Source organism: Mastacembelus armatus, chromosome 23 (assembly GCF_900324485.2).
Source record: "Mastacembelus armatus chromosome 23, fMasArm1.2, whole genome shotgun sequence".
Taxonomy (NCBI): domain Eukaryota; kingdom Metazoa; phylum Chordata; class Actinopteri; order Synbranchiformes; family Mastacembelidae; genus Mastacembelus; species Mastacembelus armatus.
Window position 1 is genome coordinate 10136504 of NC_046655.1, and position 19200 is coordinate 10155703.

The following is a 19200-nucleotide window of genomic DNA, read 5'->3' on the forward strand; positions in this document are numbered from 1 at the left end:
GGGAATCTTCAAAGTGTGGCTCTACTCCGACGTTGATGAATGATCTGTCAAGACAATGTCCCACTCATGCCTACCTCCCATTTACCCAGGAGAGAAACAGGGTGTGTGCGTGTGGGTGTGGAAAAGACAGAGGTTATCGTTGCATGTGTTCTGTTTGGTGTGTGGCTGTGTGCAGCTTTGTATACGCACTGCTGAGTGTGTATTATTTTGGCAACCCTCGGTCAAACGTGTGAGTGGCATGGCAGAGACATTACACGAGTCAGTGGTTTGAGGACAGGCTGTAAGTGAAAAGGCAGAGATCACGGGGTTAAACACTCTGACCCCTGCACAACCTGGAGGGGAACCTGAGTATTTTAATGGGGAAATCCATGATCCGTTTCCAAATCAAAGCTGAGGCCCTCCTGTCCCACTTCGACATCGGAGAAAACACATTACAGAAAGCTTACGAGGCAACTGACGTTCACACACAGCATATATTTAAATAGCGAGAGACATACATCACCACTTTGGAGTTTAGTGATTATTTTATTAATGTTATTCCCTGTGTTGTGCCCAAGGAAACGTTTAGCACCGGCTCAGGGTGGTTTCTGTAGTGATGGCTGTGCAACAGCTTTTTCTACTGATGCACCAATCTGAGTGGTAGCTCTGCCTTGTCGCTGTCTTTAAACCACTATGGCTGTGGCCTTCATTTCACTGTTGATAGCATATTACCCCAGAAAATTTCAAAGTCTTGATGACTGTGCTTTTACATAGTAATCGTGTAAAAGAGTAGAGGCAAAATGCAACCAAGCTCATTTTTAGGTAGTACAGTACTTTGAGTTAGAATTACAAAAGAAATATGGGTGTTTTTCACATGATAGTGCAGCGTGTTGACCTTTAAGCTTGAGAAATTAGAAAGATAGAGGGAGAAAGGAAGATGGACAGAGATAAAGAAGCCTCCACAGTGCATGTCATCACCTGTGTAGCAGTCAAGTAAGATAGAGGACACGTAGCAAAATGTGCGCTCTCTAAAAGTCTCACACTCACACTCATTCTCCCTCTCGCTCTCTCTCCCTCTCTCTCTCTCTCTCTCTCTCTCTCTCACTCACTCTCTCTTTCTCTCTCTCCCTCTCTGTCTCTCAGCCCTCCCTTTCTCAATCTGTCCCTTGATTACTTTTTAATGATTTCTGCTGCCTAAGACAAATGGCTGTGTTAAATGAGCAGAATTAGACAAGGGAGCTGAGCGCAGGAGCATTTGTTAGAGCAGGAGTAATGGATCGGGCACCCATTGTTTACTCTTCTCTATTCACTAGCTTGACCGGCTATTGAGCTCTATAGCTTCGAACCAGGGACAGCAAGAATGGCAGAACACTGTTATAATGATGACTGATAATATTCTTACCTGTGTTTTTTTTTTTTTAATTCTGTACACTACACATTTGGATTATTCATAATTGCCCACATTTTAAAAACTGGGTCTCATTTGTAATGTGTAAAACTCTACATGCTTATGCAACTACAGTCTTTAGCACATTCTCTTTCGCATGCATTTTACTTATTTGTTATCTTTTAATAACATAGAATTAAAAGTGTCAGTTATTTATATATTCTGTATTTGCCTAATTCTTATTTTTGTCATTAGCTAAATAATCTCATTGCTGCAAAGTCAAATGAGTCATAAAAACTGTAGCACCCTAATGCACTGCCTTTATACTGACTTCTTGTCTGAGGAAATCAGTCATGCAATGTGTTGAACTTTCCCTGAGCCACCCACTGAATCTGTGGTGCTGCCTCCTCATGCTGAGCCTACAACCTGACCTCCTTGGAGGTGGCAAATGAAAAAAAAAGAATTTCTCAACAGGAATCATAGAAGTAGCATATTATTATCACTACATTATCACTGTAGTCAAGGTAACAGAAACTGGCAGCAATGTCATTGCCACTTCCTCTTCTTCTTCTTTTACTGTTTTATATATAGCTGTTTACAGTACAGCCTACACTAAGAAGGGCAGCTAGCTGCTGCCTGAGCAACACTATCAGTTAGCCCTCCTGCAGGGTTTGTGCATTTCTTTCTACCTTGGCAGACTGACAGGGAGTCCGGCATGGGCAGTAAAGGGTCCTCCCTTGGCAAAGGCAAGGCATTGGTTAGCACTCCATGGGCATGGGCACTGTTATGGATCATTACTTCCCTCAGTGGAGTAGCTGTCGTGTGTGTGTACATGCATATGTGACAGGATTAGAAACTGCTCAAAACTGAAACAGAGAAAGAGCTATTAATATTAATATTCTATCACATCAGGGGTTCTTCCATGTTATTTGATCAGTTACAATCACTACTGCCCCCTTCAGTATTTGCAGCACGTTCACTGATAGCTCATATTGTAGCTCATAACTATTTGTTGTTGTAAATAACATGCTGACTCTTGTGTAGATCATTTTATATTTTCCGGCAGCATTAAAAACCAAAAGTACCAGTAACCATCTTCTCCTGCACTTGTTTGCATCTACCACAGTTCATTTTCATTTAATTTTGACAAAGCTATTCATTTTTCTTCCACCATATTAAGTTTACATAGAATTCTAGGCCGCATAGTAAAACATCTCTGAATGACATATAGCAATCAGATGTTTAAGACTCTATCTTTGTGTATGTTTGTATCTGATTATTGCACCAGACACAGTTCTGCTTATGTAGTCGTAGTGAGTTGCAAGAGTGGGTGCAGCAACTCTATCGCCAGACTAATAGCTAGTTATTATTGGAGATGTAGGAGAGATTGGTTAAGTGCTAGGAGCAAGCAAACTGGAACATACTGAGTTGTAATCTAATTTAACAGCCCTTGAATTGCTCAAAGGTGTGCATTTTGAAAAGTTTGCTCTCTGTGTGTACTGTATGTGAGAGTGTGTCGGTGTATATGAAGCTGCTCTGCTGTTCCCGGGCCAGCTATTAGTCACGCAGGAGTGGCTAATCTGTAATGGCTGCTGTCACAGCCCTGCCATGGCTCCTGGTGATGGGCGCGCTGTGACAAATGCACACACACAACACACAAGTTCAAAACACGCACAAATATGTGCACTCACACTGATGCAGTCACACAACAAAGAATCATCCATTCCACCGATACAGCTTTACGACTTCCCAGCAAGCTCTCCGGCACCAGTCATCAGTCCAGCCGCAGGTGACAAGTGAAGTTAGACCCATCATATTACATTGGCGTTACAGCAGACTGGATCTGACCTGACACTTGCATAAAATTTTGTCTTTTATTATTCCCCTATTTCTAACAATATTTTTCTCTTCTTTAAATAGAAATTTCGGCATTTTTATGTCTAAATAAAACCAACCAAACACTGATTGCGCTCCTCCTGTTTCTCTCTCTAGAGCACAGTAGTAGTGGAAAAATCCATCCAGGATCTAATGAGCCTGATGCAGGACCTGAGTGCCTACTCCAACCAGTTCCTCGAAATGGTGTGCGACAAATTGAAAGAGTACAAGGAAATCTGCAACACAGCCTACAGGTAAAAAAAAAAAAAGAGAAGAGGCTAGCTCCACCTGCTATAGGAGCTGGAATCTTTTATTTAATGGAGTTACTTAAAATTTTTCGTTCTATTATTTGAGTTCCCTGTAATTTTGAGTAGATTTTGTGATAACTGGGTCACTGAAACTTGCTAAACCTTCCAAAACAACATGAGAAAAAATATCGTTTAAGAATGTTCTTTGATTGCGTGTTAGAAATGTAACTGCTGGTGTCATCCCCTGCAGAGAGTGAGCACGGTTTTAGGGTCTTTTTGGCTTTTGTCTGATAAACTGTTGTGGGAATAAATCTAGGTTAGGATGCAGTCTGTGCAAGTGCAAAGCTTTCATATAACCTTTCTATACTGAAACTTTAGTCAGTCATCTCACTAAAGCTGAAGTTTTTACAACCACCAAAAAAAGACAATAATGGGAAAAAGGAGGTGTGAATTTTTTATGAAGAGCACAGAATATTTACTTTAGAATATGGAAAGAAGTTTGAATATTATAATTGCTTTATACACACCCATAATCCCCCACACCCCTCTAAAACACACACACGTTGGTGCTGTGAAAGGCTATCCATCTGTGCTCCCCTGGTAGCATGTAACACCTGGCCAGGTAAAGGGAGGGCTAGAAAATATGAAGGGACACAAGAGGGAGGTATGAAGAGACCAGGAGACACAGGAAAGGACTGACAGACTGATGGGAGTCCATCTGGACTCTGTCGCAGGTCAGCCTCAGTCTCACTAGGGTCTCTGAGTGATAAAGACAAACCCGACAGAAGCTGCCAAAATGTACGCAGGTGTTTTTGGTTGTGTTTGTGTGTGTGCTGTGCATATTTGTGGTGCTGTGTGCGTTTACACATGAACAAGTCTCTTTCAAACCCCTACCCACCTTCTTCCTCCATATCTGTGTATTTGTGGATGTGCTTTTCTCTCTCCTGTGCAAGGTGTGATATTAATTGCAGAACCAAGCTGTTTTTTTTTCATGTTGGCAGTCTGCCCCAATTTTCTTCACCTCAAAGCAGAGCTGATATAATTCTCTGTTATGCATATATCATTACAGAGTCTCTTGAACCACAGGTACAACTGCGTGACTATTAATACTACTAGCCTGAGTTTTAGCTTTAGAGCATTGTGGTAATCTGTTGGTCAACATTTCTGAGCAAAATATCTTTGGACAAATTGACATGAAATAGAGAATCATTAATATGATTAGCTTTCATTTTTTCTTGACCATTTGTGTAGCAGACATACCAGTCCCCCTGCTTGCCAAGTCCCCCGGCATGCTAAGATTATCACAAATAAAGTTGTTATCATCCTATTTGAGAAAACAACAAACAAATATATATGGTATAATTGGTTTTGGTTTGTCTTCATTTCATTAGTGTCTCTGTCTATTTGTCCTCAGGGGTATAGTCCAGTGTGAGGAGAAGCTGACCATCAGTGCTTCCTGGTCTAAGGATGAGGACATCAGTCGTTTGCTCCAGTCCCTCCCGAACTGGGCAAATATGGCCCAACCCAAGCTGAACCGACAGAAGAGAGAGGATGAAGAGGACTTTACTCGGTACACAAACATGTACACCCTGAACACATAATACACACGCCGGTGTGTGTGCACATTAGCAAACATGTTCTCAGATCTCTGCACTGGTTACCAGTTAGTTTTAGAAGTCACTACAAAATGCCTATAAGATCTTCCACAGCCATGTTTAAAATCAGACTAAAACGTTCCCGTTCTTCTAGGCATTTGGTTAGTTTAAATTGTATAGTTATTGTAATAAGCTTTATTTACACTTTAAAATGACATGTACTATATATATATATATGTATATATATATATATATATATATATATATATATATACACATATATATATATACATTTTTGCTTGCTTTACTTTGCTGTATTCACAGTACACATACTCGAGTGCTTTACACACAAACAGGCAGAAGAAGACATACACAACCACACTCGAGCAATCACGCAAATAATCCCTCCCTTTCGTCTTTGCGCCTTTATTCGGATATTATTGGATCCTCTCTTGTTGACTAAGATGCAGCCAGAAAAGAAGTCATGATTGCTCTTTTAAACATCCTCTATCTGAAGGAAGTGAGGAAATGAGGGAAGAGCAAAAGTGGAAAATATAAGGAGAGCAGACGGAGGCCACGAAGGGGGGGAGGTCACGCTTATCGAAATTGCCTTTGAATGTGTGCACTCTTCAGGGAACACTGAAGCTCATTGGAGCGGAATAGTAAAGTAAATAAATAAATTGGTTATGTGGCCAAAGAAAGTCAATCTGTTGTGTGTGCCTTCTCTTTCTCTCAAATTCTCTTTTGTCAGACACACACACACATACTTTGAGTACACAGAGATACCAAGAGGGAGACCATAAGGCTGTTTGATTTTAGCACAGTGGAAGTTTTCATCACTGTGAAAGGAGGATTAGCTTCTGCACGACCGGCAATCCAGTGTTTTAATAAAACCTCATTAATAAACTACACATGCTATGTGTGAGTGAGAGAATGTGTGTTTGTGTGTCTGGTGTTTTTCTACCCATCTGTTGTTTAGAGCATCTTGATCTTGTGGGCCTCCCGGTGACTCTGGAGGCCGGTCCACATGCCATGTGTTTGCAGCACTGTGGCGTTGAGGTTTAGTTATCTAACTTCCCCGCTCTCCCATTTTCTACTGCTAGTCTCCAAAGTCGATTATAAAACCACAAGTGATTGGTAGCCTTCTGCTTCTAAATGTTTTCAGTCACTTGTTGTTTTTCTCTCTTAGCGAATGTTAAGCTTCTAGAAACTTCCTCCTTTTTGAGCGACTGTGCCTACTCAATTTTCCAAACACCACCTCCACCTGTCTGTCTACTTATCAACCCTGTATCCATCTTATTGCCCTTGTTTCTGTTTACCTACTGTAGTTAAGACATATGCCCGTCACTGCAAAGATCAAGTCCTTCATGAATCAGTGATATTTTACAGTACATTGTGTCCATCATTGGAAACAATGAAACTCTAATATGTCTTATTCAACCTCTCCACTATTTAGGGCAGCCTTTGCTAAAGAGTCTGAGGTGCTGACTGGGAACCTCGGTGACAAGTTAATCCCCCAGAATGAGATCCTCCGTGACGTCAGTGACCTTAAGGCTCTGGCCAACCTTCATGAGAGCATGGAGTGGCTTGCCGGTCGCCTGAAGGCATTCTTCGCCAACCTGCCTCATGCCTCCAGTAAGTAAAGAAAGCATTATTTGGGATCTGAAAGAGGTTAGAACTTTTTGGGCTGTGAATTGGGTCTTTAGAATAGTCAGTGTGATAAAGTTAGGCCTTACACTCAGTTTACTATATGTCATTGCCAGCTAACAGTTAATACTACCATTACTCTCTTTGTAGCAAGTGCTTCATGTTAATGAAAAACATCACCTCTTGGCCTCATCTTCCTCTTTCAGACATATTATTTAGTCTCAAGCTTCTTTTGGTGATTAGGCTTTTTTACATCAAATGCTTCTAACATTATATGTCCACAACTGACTGATATATTGCTATTCCATAGTACAGTATTGCAGGAGACATTGCTGCCAGGCAGTTATTGATCAGAATACACTACTAATTAAAAACACATTTTGGAAAGTTTACATAAGATCACAATCAGGGGCATATATACGTTTTCTCATCTTTAGCTGCAGTGCTTTTGTAGCAACACGTCTTACCTGTGCCTCATTAAGTTCTTGTTTGAGTGTATTATCACACACTCATTACCTTCTCCACTGGAGTTGTCAAAGAGCTCTTTACACACACAGTCATTATGCTTGGCTCTGCCTCTGCAAGTTATGTGCACATAAATGCCTCCCCTAATCAGGACTCTTAAAAGCGTTTCATACGTTCCTTGCTTCGTCATCACTTTTGTATCATTAATCACTGATCAAAATGAGGTGTGTGTGAGCAGATGTGTGTTTCCATGCAACGTATCATCACTTATCGTTCCAGTAATGTTTATATCCTCATTATCACATAGAGAACATGTTTAATCTTATAGAGATTGGAGCATCTTTTAGTAATCTTCAAGTTCATATATTTTTATTAACATATGATAGCAATCAGGGAGTTAGTACTCCAATTAATGACACTTACAGTAGAGTCAGGTTTGATTGCTGCACTGGCAGTAACGGTCTCATTTTGTATTTTCTTGTCCCCGTCCGTCAAACCAGCTACTACATCATCATCAGATGTCAGATTTCATTTTTTTTCGGTCTCCTGCGACAGTTGTGTTTATTTATTTAATGTGTCATTTATTATTCTAATAAGCTCATTCAATATTTAACATATTTAAAAATGTCATTAGGCTTAAATTCAAGGGTTGGATTGGTGATATATTTTGAGTCTTGACAAGCTGTTGGAAATTCTGTTTTGAAAATGGCTCAAAAGTCAGAGTATTGTTATGTTTCTTTTGCAAAAATATATAAAAAAACATTTAAATATTTGACATTATGTTTTCATTTATTACCAATACTTGATTATATAGTACTAATTCATTTTCAACACACTAAATATGCACCTTCATCATCACAGAATTTGATGATAAATGCATGTAGATATTTTGTCAAACTATTATACAGCTTATTTGTTCACTTCTGTAGTCACTGTAAGAGTAAGAGTACTACGGAGAAACTTATCCATGTTCAGTGCAGTATCTCGGTCCCCTGGCAGAGCTCTGGTAAATTATGTACCTTTGCTAGAGGGATAGAGAGAGGGCCTCAACTTTTATCAGCCATTGTCACAACTCTCAAGCTTCCGACCACTGATTGCTCATTGAACTTGCGGTATTTGACTGTTCCATATCGCAACTTTTCTTTTAGACATTAAATAATTAAATGAGAAATTTTCAGATATTCTTATTTGGGCTTGACTTTCTCACTATCTCTTTTTAAAGTCTCTTCCCTCTCACTCTGACGCTGGCTTTCTTCGTCTATTCATAGATAAGAATTCAATAAAAGTACGGAAAAAGACTTGACATAATTATCATTAATTCTGGCGGGTGGCGCTAATGGGAAGGATAGGGCAGTCACTTATCATGCTGGGACAGCCTCCGTATTGTTCATTATTTAGTGTTTGCCAAGTTGATGACAGACTATGTGCGTGTTGGTTTGGGTGTTGGTGTGTGCGTGTGTGTGTGTGTGTGCGTGCGTGTGTGTGTGTGTGTGTGTGTGTGTGTGTGTGTGTGTGTATACACATAAGTGTGCACTGTGTAAGATGGGACAAGGGTACAGCATGAAAAAAGGACCCCACCTTATCTCACCCCCCCCCGCCTCACGTCCATGCCTCTCTAAATTGGATTTTATATTACAGAAGCAGTCAGGTATGAACAACTCATTTTCCTCTCCATCTTTTTTACTTTTTATTTCATTCATTTCTTTTTCTTTCTTGCTTAATTCTCCCTTGGAATTTCTTCCTTTCTATTTTCATTCTTTGCTTCCTTTTGCATCTTCGTCATCGTCATTATTGTTCCTTGTGGTTTTTTTTTTGTTTTGTTTGTTTTTTTTTTTTGGTTTTGTTTTAAGTATTAGGGGTCTGGTAGATTTTGTCCATGCTTGGATGATCTTTGCAGTGGACATTCGGTTTAATCACATTTTTGTGTGGTTGAATTCTACTGGATGCATAGTTACACACATTGCTGTGCTCTGCAGTATAGATAATATGATAATAGCATTCACCTTTGATCCCTTCAACTCCCTTGTGGTGCTGAATCTTAATTCATTTTACGTAAGTGCTAATGCATTTTTTGTCATCTTTGTCAGACTGCATGCTTGTGGTGGTAAGGAGGATGGTTTGTGTGCGTGTATGCAGGCAGACCAGTGATGGTGATTCGCCATGAAGGTGGCTGGAGAAAGGGTCTTATCACCATATCACACTCCGACAGTGGACTTCTAATCCACTCTGACAATATTTACCCAACAACACACGCACACAGATGCCTAAGGGGCAATGTCAGCAGATTTCTTAAACAGTTTTTGCTGGTGTGTCTGGCAGCCTTGTTGTACTGAACATGGACCTGCAAACTGGAGATCATGAATAGCGTGAAAGGTCGATCTAGCGGTCTTTTTCTTACAGACTTTTCTGTCTGCCAACACTTTTTGTATTGGTTGTGCAAATGTGTGTGTTCATGTTGAATGCCTGACCATCATTAAGTGTGTAAATACAGGCATCTAATCTATGCTGCAGGGTTTCTTGATAATGATCACGTGGTCTCCCCATGAGAGGAAGCTTCTTTTCATTTCAGCAGTTGCCTGTACAAGAGCTTATGGAATACTCTATTCTAACCTTGACAATGCAGAGAATCGGTCTTTTCCCTTTAGCAGTGATTTTTATTTTCTTGACTCCATTTAACAAGGCAAGTTGACTAAGAACGCATTGTTATTCACTGCAAAAGCCTGGGGGTAGCTGCAGAAGGAAATGGTAGTGTTGTTTTCTCAGTAGTTGAAATATTGCCTTTGTTCATCCATCCATTTGTTTGTGTCCAAAATTTCTGGCATATTATTTTTTTCCCTCATATCTCATTAAGGCATCGTTAAGCAATTTGGGGTCTTCTAATAGCAAAATCTTACAATCTCATTCTAATTTTTTTGTCTCACTATATTTCCCTCTCACTTCTTTCTTTCTCTCTGGACAGAAGTTAAGATCCCTGTGTGCAGATGTTCATCCTCTACCAGAGGCAGCAAAATAATTAATAACTCCTCTTCTACTATACTCAGTCAGTCATTTATGAATCATTCATCACTCCAGCCCTGCAGGATACTGTCCTTTACTTATCTTTCTCCATTTTTCTCTTCTATTCTTCTTTTCTGTTGGTGGGATATGATTTTAGTTTTAAACAAAACTGATTATTTTCATCAACTGTGTATTTGTTTGTCTCTATTTATCAGTGCCACAGAATAGTGTTTCCTTTTTTCTTAATGTTTATGTTCTTAATGGCAAGACAGGACAATGGGTGTAAGACTGGGTGTGTATTCACATGCCCTGTCCGTTTATGTATGCGTCTGTGTGCTTTATCTATGTGAATTCCATCACTGATCTTTTTTCTTAATGCCTGCCACCCTCATCTTCTGCAGATGGCAAGCAACAGACATTTGCCTTAAATGGGATTCAAAAATAATTGGATAAGCACAGCATACGCACACACATACACGCACGCATGCCTACACATGGGTGCATAAATAGATACATGACACGCAGAAAGATATCCTCACATTTAATCATGCATACACAAAAAACTTATAAATAAGAAATGGGCGTAATTTCGTTTGAGGAAGAAAAAAAGCAGAGGGAGACAGAAAGAGGTAAAGGGAGAGCAAGAAAGTTGTCTGTCAGGACCAGTGAATCGTCTCTTTTTGCCCGTCTGTCCCTGACTCTAATGGTGCCCCCCCATGCTGCGACGTCTCCCTTGCATCATCAAAGCGGTGGAGGCTAGGGGGTGGCAGGAATCCTTGTGCGTCTGTGTGTGTGTGTTTGGGTGTGTGTGTTTCACAGGCACCCCCTGGAGAGACCTCCAGCAGTGTGTGCCACAGTGAGCCCTTTTTTGCCTTTCTGTTGCCAAAATGAGTGAGTGTAATGCACATGAGAGGAAACAGAAGCCTTGGAGTCACTTTCACACATACCATTGTGCACATACACACACAGTCCACACACACACACTTGGAGGGAAAACACTCCCACAGGCAGGCCAGGTGAAATGCTCTTGCTCTCTCACACACAAGCTAAGTGAAGAAAAAAGACACACAATAGTCTATATCTAACAAATATATGTGTAGCTTTTCTCATGTGCTTTAAGAAAACTTTATTCAACCACAAAATGACTGTATGTGTATACATAGACACTGTGTCAGCACACTGCCAGCTACACAACACCCCTAATTATGTTACCTTGCTGCTAATAAACATAAATAATATCATAAATCATGATGCGTTCAGGCTGCGTAGGTTATATGCCTGTAACTTTGGCTTTAGTTTGAGTGGCAGTGTTGTGTTTCACCTCTGGATTCAGTATCTGATAAGGTGACCAGCGAGAGTAAACAACTTGAGCTAAATTCAATCAAATAAAGACAATTAATGTCATTATGCTCTACTCCCTTGAGAAATCATTGTGGTTTTTTTCTGTTAAGACCCATCTTGTTTGTTGTTCCTCCGGCTCATTTAACCGGGTTAATACAATCCTGAAGATCTAATATGCACTGTGTTTTCTGCAAGCAAAGGAGAACGTCGCTCATGTAGGTATCATATGGATTTTCTACAATAACACTTTATGTTAATTGACATTTTCTTAAAAAACACAAACATACAGCCAAACACATATAATCCTCCTTGCACTGCTTTTGGATTGGGAAAACAGTCAGATTAACATAAAAGGACTGATTATAAGCCTAATATGTCAGCCACCCTACCCCTTAATTATTTTAGGAGTGACTGTGCTGTCAGCTGTGGTAACAGTGAAACTGATTAAAGGGGAAGGCTAAAAGGAAGGCTCATAAGCTGTGGTTTGTGAGCAGATCTGTGGAGTGAGCAGTGAATGAGTTTTTGATACTATAATACACCTTTGATTTTTTTTCTTTTTGTTGTTATTCATTGAGGATAGTTACAAAACTGTCAAAATGTATTAGAAAAATGTCCTTACAACTCAATTCTTCCAGAAAGCACAAGTTGTTTTTTTTTTCTTGTCATGTGAACAGAGTTGCACATTTGAGGGTTTCCTCAAGAAGGCAGTTAATTAACTAATAGGTTTATACATACAGCAGGTACGTTTAGCACTTTTGCAAACACAGCCCCGCACGTCACATGCACACCTTTAATAAGATTAAACGTCTTGCATTTATCTGTATATGTCAGACACACCTGCCAGAGTTGTCACAAATGTCACATCACAGCCCCTGGCTGTGTTTGCTTTGTTGATTGGATAGCTGTGGCATCAACCTCACTGCTGTTTGCCCAAGTCTCTCGTCTTGTCAGGGGTTAGTTTACAGTCACTATAATGGGGAGAGAATCAGATATTCGCAAGCACATACAAAATATACACATATGAACATGAGCACACAGAAAGCAGTGAAGAAGAACTTTGATTTAATGATTTTTATGATTTCTAACAGTTTAGGAATAAAACTCTCAATATCATGTATAAACAGCCTTTGTTTTATTGAAGGTGTAGTGCACATTTGCATACGTTGGTCAGTTATTGTAGTCTTTTTGTATATTGTCCAAAATTAAATGGGTTGTGGATGAATTTCATTTACTAATATATGTCTTAAATATCACTGGATAACCTGTTTCTCTACTGAAACAGCTGAAGAAATGTTTTTCAGTTATCTGTAGAGCTGTGATTTATCCAAAACGCAAGTACTGCAGTCCCAAGCAAACCCATGCATAGGGAAGTCATTTGTCTAGTTTTTCTGACTTTTAGGAAGAAATATTGAGTATAAACGTATTTTTAAAATAATGTGTAGGTTATAAATGTTTTATGGGAATCTATTGGTGTAAGAAGTTTAGAGCTGAATAGTACTTACCTGCATCCTTTCCCCTGTTTTGGGGGATATTATTCAGAAGTATCAGTCAGAGATAGGAAAGACAGATGACCAGCTTTTTTTAGTTTAGATTTGCTGTCACTTCAGCTCTCTGTGTGTGTATGTGTGCGTGCATGCGTGCTTGTGTGCATGTGACCTTCAGAAGGGCGGGAAGAGTAACTAGGGAGCTGGCTTTGACTGCGGCACATCGATCTTGGACCCCTGCATTCTCCTGCTCAACAGTCACTCTGTGTACACATACACACACACTCACACACACACAGACACACACACACACACTCGCCTCATTGACCAAATAGACTTACATATGACTGACGGGGCCAATTTCTCTACCTTTCCTCCCTTTGCTAATTTATGGCCATTGATCTACACAGGGCTGAATTTATATACACTCATCATGCTCTCTTGCTCTTTGGCCCTCTCTCTCTTTTCACACACACATAGACACAGGTCTTTTGTGTGGTTTACAGTGCGGTGCACTGACACAGGCCCCTGCTGTCTCAGCACAAGAGGCAGAAAGAAAGTACAAGAACATGCTGAAGGACTCAGAAAGTGTATGAAGTTGAACTATTTGTGTGTGTCTACTGTATGACCTGATGTAATTTATGGTTTTGTGTGTCTTCTTGTCTGTTCTGTCCATCCAGGTGCGTCTCCATGCTCAGCAGACAGTCAGGTGGTTGGTGAACGCAGCAGGGAGCAGATCCTTCAGACCCTGAGTGACCTGTCCAGAGGGTTTCAGGACATTGCCAACCGCTGTCTACTGGTTTTGCACTTGGAGGTCAGGTACGCAGGAGAGACTTCATCCCATGTTGCTTAGCCTCCTATCATCAAAATATGCCACTACCTTATTTCCCAGCATCAGTGTGTGTAAGCTCAATAGCATAGCAGTGTATTAAATCATATTTGGTCCCTAGCCTGGCACATCTCAATTAGTGGATACTTCTGTCATGTGCCATGGGCCTCAACTGACACATCAAAGTTAGTGTTACTATTCTTCTCATAAAATTTCCTATTTTACTCATTTCAGTCACTTCCCAACTGAATTAAAGACAGGTTGTTACAGTATGACATTAAATCATTTGCTACAGAAACATCATCAAACCACACAAGGTTATTGGACATCCCATTAAATTATATGGGGAAAAATTATCAGCGGCATCATATTTACATCCTAAATGCACAAGATCAGGAATTTAAACCATGTCTTGAATATGTGTTTTGAATGCCAGTATCCGAGTTAATTTACCACACCATATACTTTCTCTGCCCACAATCACTAATGGTCCTCCATCATCCTCTCCCCTCGTTTCCATCCCTTCATGAACCACTATTTCCTCATAGACTATTGTGTAGCTTATGCAACATTGTTTATGATTTCAGTAGGAAATCCTCCCTGAGGCTGATGGTCTGGCTATATGCTACACTCCATTGACTCTCCCCATCTAGCGAATTTCCCCTGATAGTGGTACCAGCTAAATGAAGCCATGAGAAAGGAAAAAGAAAGGGGAAGAAGGGATGGGAGAGAGATGAGTGCTGAGGTTAAAGGGTTGGTGGTGGTTGGGGGGCTTTAAAGAATAGAAATACAACAGCTAAGTGAGAGAAATGACTGAATATAGAGAGAAGAAGGTGAAGTGGAGGCACTGATGTGGTGTAGTTGTTGACTTTGCCTTAGGGGCAAGAAACATTCACCCATATTATTTTACACCTTTGTGCTCAGGGCACTGTGATTACGGAATTATGAAAGTATTGACTACTTATATTCAGACAGAAATGAGGCATCTGTTGACCTTCAGTAAGGGACCTCCAACTAAGATGTAGGCATTTTAATGGCGAAACAGAAGTAGCACACTGTTAAACAATACATGCTTATCCACTGATTCTACCAATTATAGTACCAAATGATACACAAACACAGAGTATATTAGCGTGGGTTTAAATCTTAGCATGGACAGCCTAGAAATAGAGTTGTTTTGCTTCACACGATTTTGGTTATTTTAATTTAGAACCTAAAAGTAAAATGCTGTGTAACAATGATCAAGAAAAAATGGTGTTAGAACACTGTGACATTTTTTTTATATTAGATCTTTTGTAAAACTAAATCAGCCTTGTAGGCAAGGCAGCTTTATTTATATAGCACATTTCAAACACATGACAGTTGGTTATGAATCCATTTACAAATGTGTAATTTCACCAGCCAAGAATAGTGAATAGAGAAACCCCTGAGCAAGGTTCTTAACCTACAATTACTCCACTGGAGCTACTTACTGGCAAAGAACCTAATTTGTGTTTGTACCACATTTTCACTCAAGCTTTTCTGAAAAAAAAAAAATATATATCAAGATAAAATAAATGAAGAAACATTTAAAATACATTGTTTTTACAAGCAGTGTGGGATTTAACTGATGACTCTATGTGTCAGCCCTGTGATAGACTGCTGATCTGTTCAGGGGGTAACCCGCCTCTCACCCAATGTCAGCTGGGATTGGTTCCAGCCCACAGTGACCCCTTAAGATGACCTTCTCTGGCATACATTCTGCATATGACATTAAACGTTGCTTTAGACATGAAGAACTTGTAATGTGAAGGAGAATTGTGAAAATCCCCAGCCTGGATTTTTTCAAGTACTTAACAGAGAATTCCTCTTTATAGGTAGTAGGCTGTAAAATTATTAGATTTTTATACGTCCGAGTGGTGTAGAACATTTTCTACTTACAGCCTGTGTCCTTAACTAATCACATTTTTGACTGAATAGTATCCAGCTCAATAAGTGGCTATATTATGAGTACTCCAAACATAATGATTTCAGCTGAAATTATAGGTCTTAGAGTAGGTATACATGTTAGCACAGTTTGAGAGGTGATAACACTTGGTGCCCACAGAAGTGTATGTACTGCTACAGCAGAATTATCTGAAACTGGCAGACTGATATATATTTTTTTTTTCAGACAACTAATTTCCCACTTTTTCATTTCTTTTCCTCTCCCTCTCTATCTTTCCCTGTTACAATCCAGGGTCCATTGTTTCCATTATCTGATCCCTCTGACCAAGCAGGGAAATTATGCCATTGTGGCTAATGTGGAGAGTATGGACTATGACCCACTGGTGGTCAAACTCAACAAGGACATCTCTGCCATTGAGGAGGCCATGGGGGCAGCGCTGCAGCAGCACAAGTTTCAGTACATCTTTGAAGGTCAGCACAGACCTGGGGATAAGCATAAAAATATATATATAAAAAACAAGTTTTCTAGCCTTTTTTAAATTTCTTTTGCTTTTTAACCTCCTATCTTACTTTTGTAAAAAAAAAAAATTAACCTTATTTTAATTCTTAAAACTGGAGTCAGATTCCTTGTTTGTGTGCACAAACCTGGAAAATAAAGCAGATTCTGATTCTGAAATAGCTGCTTGAAAAATATCATTTATCTGCCATTTAAAGTGGAAGTTCATTTTGTCATATAGATTCACAGAATGTGTTACAAGTCCAGTGTACAAAATGTTGACAGGAGACTGTCATTGATCCCTTCCTCTTCTTATTAATTTCTGCTTCTCTTTGATTTGTGCTGGTCCAACAATCAGGATTTTCTTTTTCTCTTCAGGTCTGGGCCATCTGATCTCATGTATTCTAATTAACGGGGCTCAGTACTTTAAGAGGATCAGTGAGTCTGGTATCAAGAAGATGTGCAGGAACATCTTTGTCCTCCAGCAGAACCTCACCAACATTACCATGTCGAGGGAGGCCGACCTTGACTTCGCCAGGTCAGAGTCTTTTTCACATTTCGATAGCATTAGCCAGAAAAGCATCTCCCCTGGTGCAGATTCCTGGGCTTCAAATGTAATTTGCTTGCATATTGTGTATTGTATGCTCCAGTTTGGGAAGGCTGACATAATAACCTTGGACTGATGTATCGGGTTCATACACTTTGTGTCTCTAAATTGTCATGATAATTTTCTATACATTATAAGTACTTGTTGTTTTCCCTTGAGCGTTGCTGTTGTGTTGGTGATAAGGCCTTCTGATATTTCCCTTGACAACCAACATAATAATAATCTTACAAATAAAAATATTAACATGTTGATGTGATGTGTACTACAGTCACTTTAATTTTAAGACCTTAAGGGCATAATTAGTGTAATATTTCTAAATTGTACATCATGTAATAAAATTCACTGTTTTATGAAGCCTTCAAATCAGAATTTGATAGTAGGCATTAGCCGAAATCCAGTTTTTCATTTTAAATTAGTCGATATATGGGTTACACCCTACTACACACCCGCACAGGCACACACAGACATTCACAATGTCCTTAAGTTCAGACAAAAACTATGTACACAAGACAGACAGATGGTCAAACAGATTGTCAGCCACATTGTGGGTGTTGGTGTTTATTTCTTACTCATACATTTTTAGTTTGCGAGTCTACCTGCTGTTGCCCAGCACTGTCCAGCCCTGACAGGCATGGGGGAAATCAAGGCTCAGAGATCTCTATGAAAAAGATGGAGGGAGTCCGAAGTTGAGGGGGTGAACAAGAGGGGGGAAAGTGAGGAAGACAGAAAGAGCAGTGATTCATAGTATTCATGTGCTTTTTTTCTCCTCTTTTGGGAAGCTTGTGTCCTTGAGAGAAGCTAGTGTGTTAGAGGAATGGTGATGTAAATGATGGAGAAAGAAGTGAGGGCTTGGGGGGAGGAAAATGGAAATACTATGTTAAAGGAAGTTATAGAAAATGATGTCTTTTAGAGTGGACGTGGAGAAGGCATGGATAGAAGATAGCATAGAGTGGAATAAGAACCGAAGGCATGAAACTTGCAGGGAAGAAATAGAGGGAAGATTAAATGAGTAATATAGGAAAAAAGGAACATTTTGAGCATCCTCATTGAAAGAAGCAGAGCTCTTGGTTTCTTACAAAACTTAAAACGTACTTTAAAATATCCGAAAAACTTCTTTTGTGAAGGATTTGATTTCAATGACCACCTGAAGGCTGAAGTTCAGGTTTTAAACACATTTTATTTATCTCGCAGTGATATTTTTTCCCAGTCTTTTTTAAGGAAGTGCCTCAACTATCTACGTAAAAGCACCTTTCCCAACCTTACCAGTCTTTCTGCATCTAAAATTAGGTGTTGTAAAACGTGTTTACCCATTATTGCCATGGGTAAACACATGTTGCGTTGTAGGGTTAATTAGCTTCTTTTCATAGCTATTGGCATCTTTATGAGTGTGTCGTACGTTCGACCGGAAGGTTGTCAATGCGCTGGCAGTGGTTGGTCATTGCTATTGTTTGTGATATGCCGGCACTCCATGCCAAGTTTCCCTCCAGCAAACAAAAGAAGTAAACTGAAATGACCTGAACTGTACTGGATGCAGAGGACCATTGATTAGTATGTTATTTCTACCCTCTGTCAACTTTGATTATGGCGAAATGCCAATGATGGCTTTTCTGTCTTTTCTGTCTTTCTCCCACTCTCTCTGATTACGAGGCGTGGGTGGTGTTGATTGGGAATTGCAGAGCACATTGTTTACACATTCATGGCTTTTTGGATTGGCCGGCTGCAAGACACACCATCTCTTGCAAACACACACACACACACACACATGCAGAGATACAAAAATTCACATACACCTAAGTAATGTGTATCCCTGCTCTCAACCAAAACAGTCAGCATTTTGACATTGGCATACTGTGTTTAGATCATTGATATTCACAAATGCTATACACCTCACACCTGCTAGTGGGACTAACCATAGGCTTACAGTTACATGAAATACTATTAGGCTTCCTTTTCAAATGACATATACTGATGTACAAAACTGTAAACAGTATGTGCATTTGAAACTGTGTATGCTTACAGAAATACTTTATGCTCATTTTACTTGCTTAGTTAGGTGGTCTTCACATCTGTGGTTCCAATATATTAAGTCTGTTTGGCTGAGGTTACATGGGAAGATATTGCTTGGCTCATCCACCCCAACAAATCAAGCCTTGTAATTAAGTAAAACACCTACAGTTTCAAATTAGTTGCACAATTGTAAGTAATTTCTTAATAACATTGCTGAGTGACTCGGTGAATCACTTAGCAACTGAATCCCTGAAAACTGACTTTGGTCAAGCAGAATAAGAAGTGAAAAAGCAGTCTGAGACAAAGGGACTAAAGGC

General features: G+C 39.7%; 1 protein-coding gene across 1 annotated transcript in view; it reads left to right on the forward strand.

The window, feature by feature from the left end:
• The window catches only part of exoc4 (exocyst complex component 4), a 93960-nt gene that overhangs the window by 65297 nt on the left and 9463 nt on the right, over positions 1-19200 (forward strand). Inside the window, exons 14-19 of the mRNA XM_026326708.1 lie at positions 3359-3495; positions 4904-5059; positions 6541-6719; positions 13699-13837; positions 16066-16244; positions 16648-16807. Of these exons, the coding sequence (XP_026182493.1) occupies positions 3359-3495; positions 4904-5059; positions 6541-6719; positions 13699-13837; positions 16066-16244; positions 16648-16807 (950 nt within the window). The remainder of the gene's footprint in view (positions 1-3358; positions 3496-4903; positions 5060-6540; positions 6720-13698; positions 13838-16065; positions 16245-16647; positions 16808-19200) is intronic.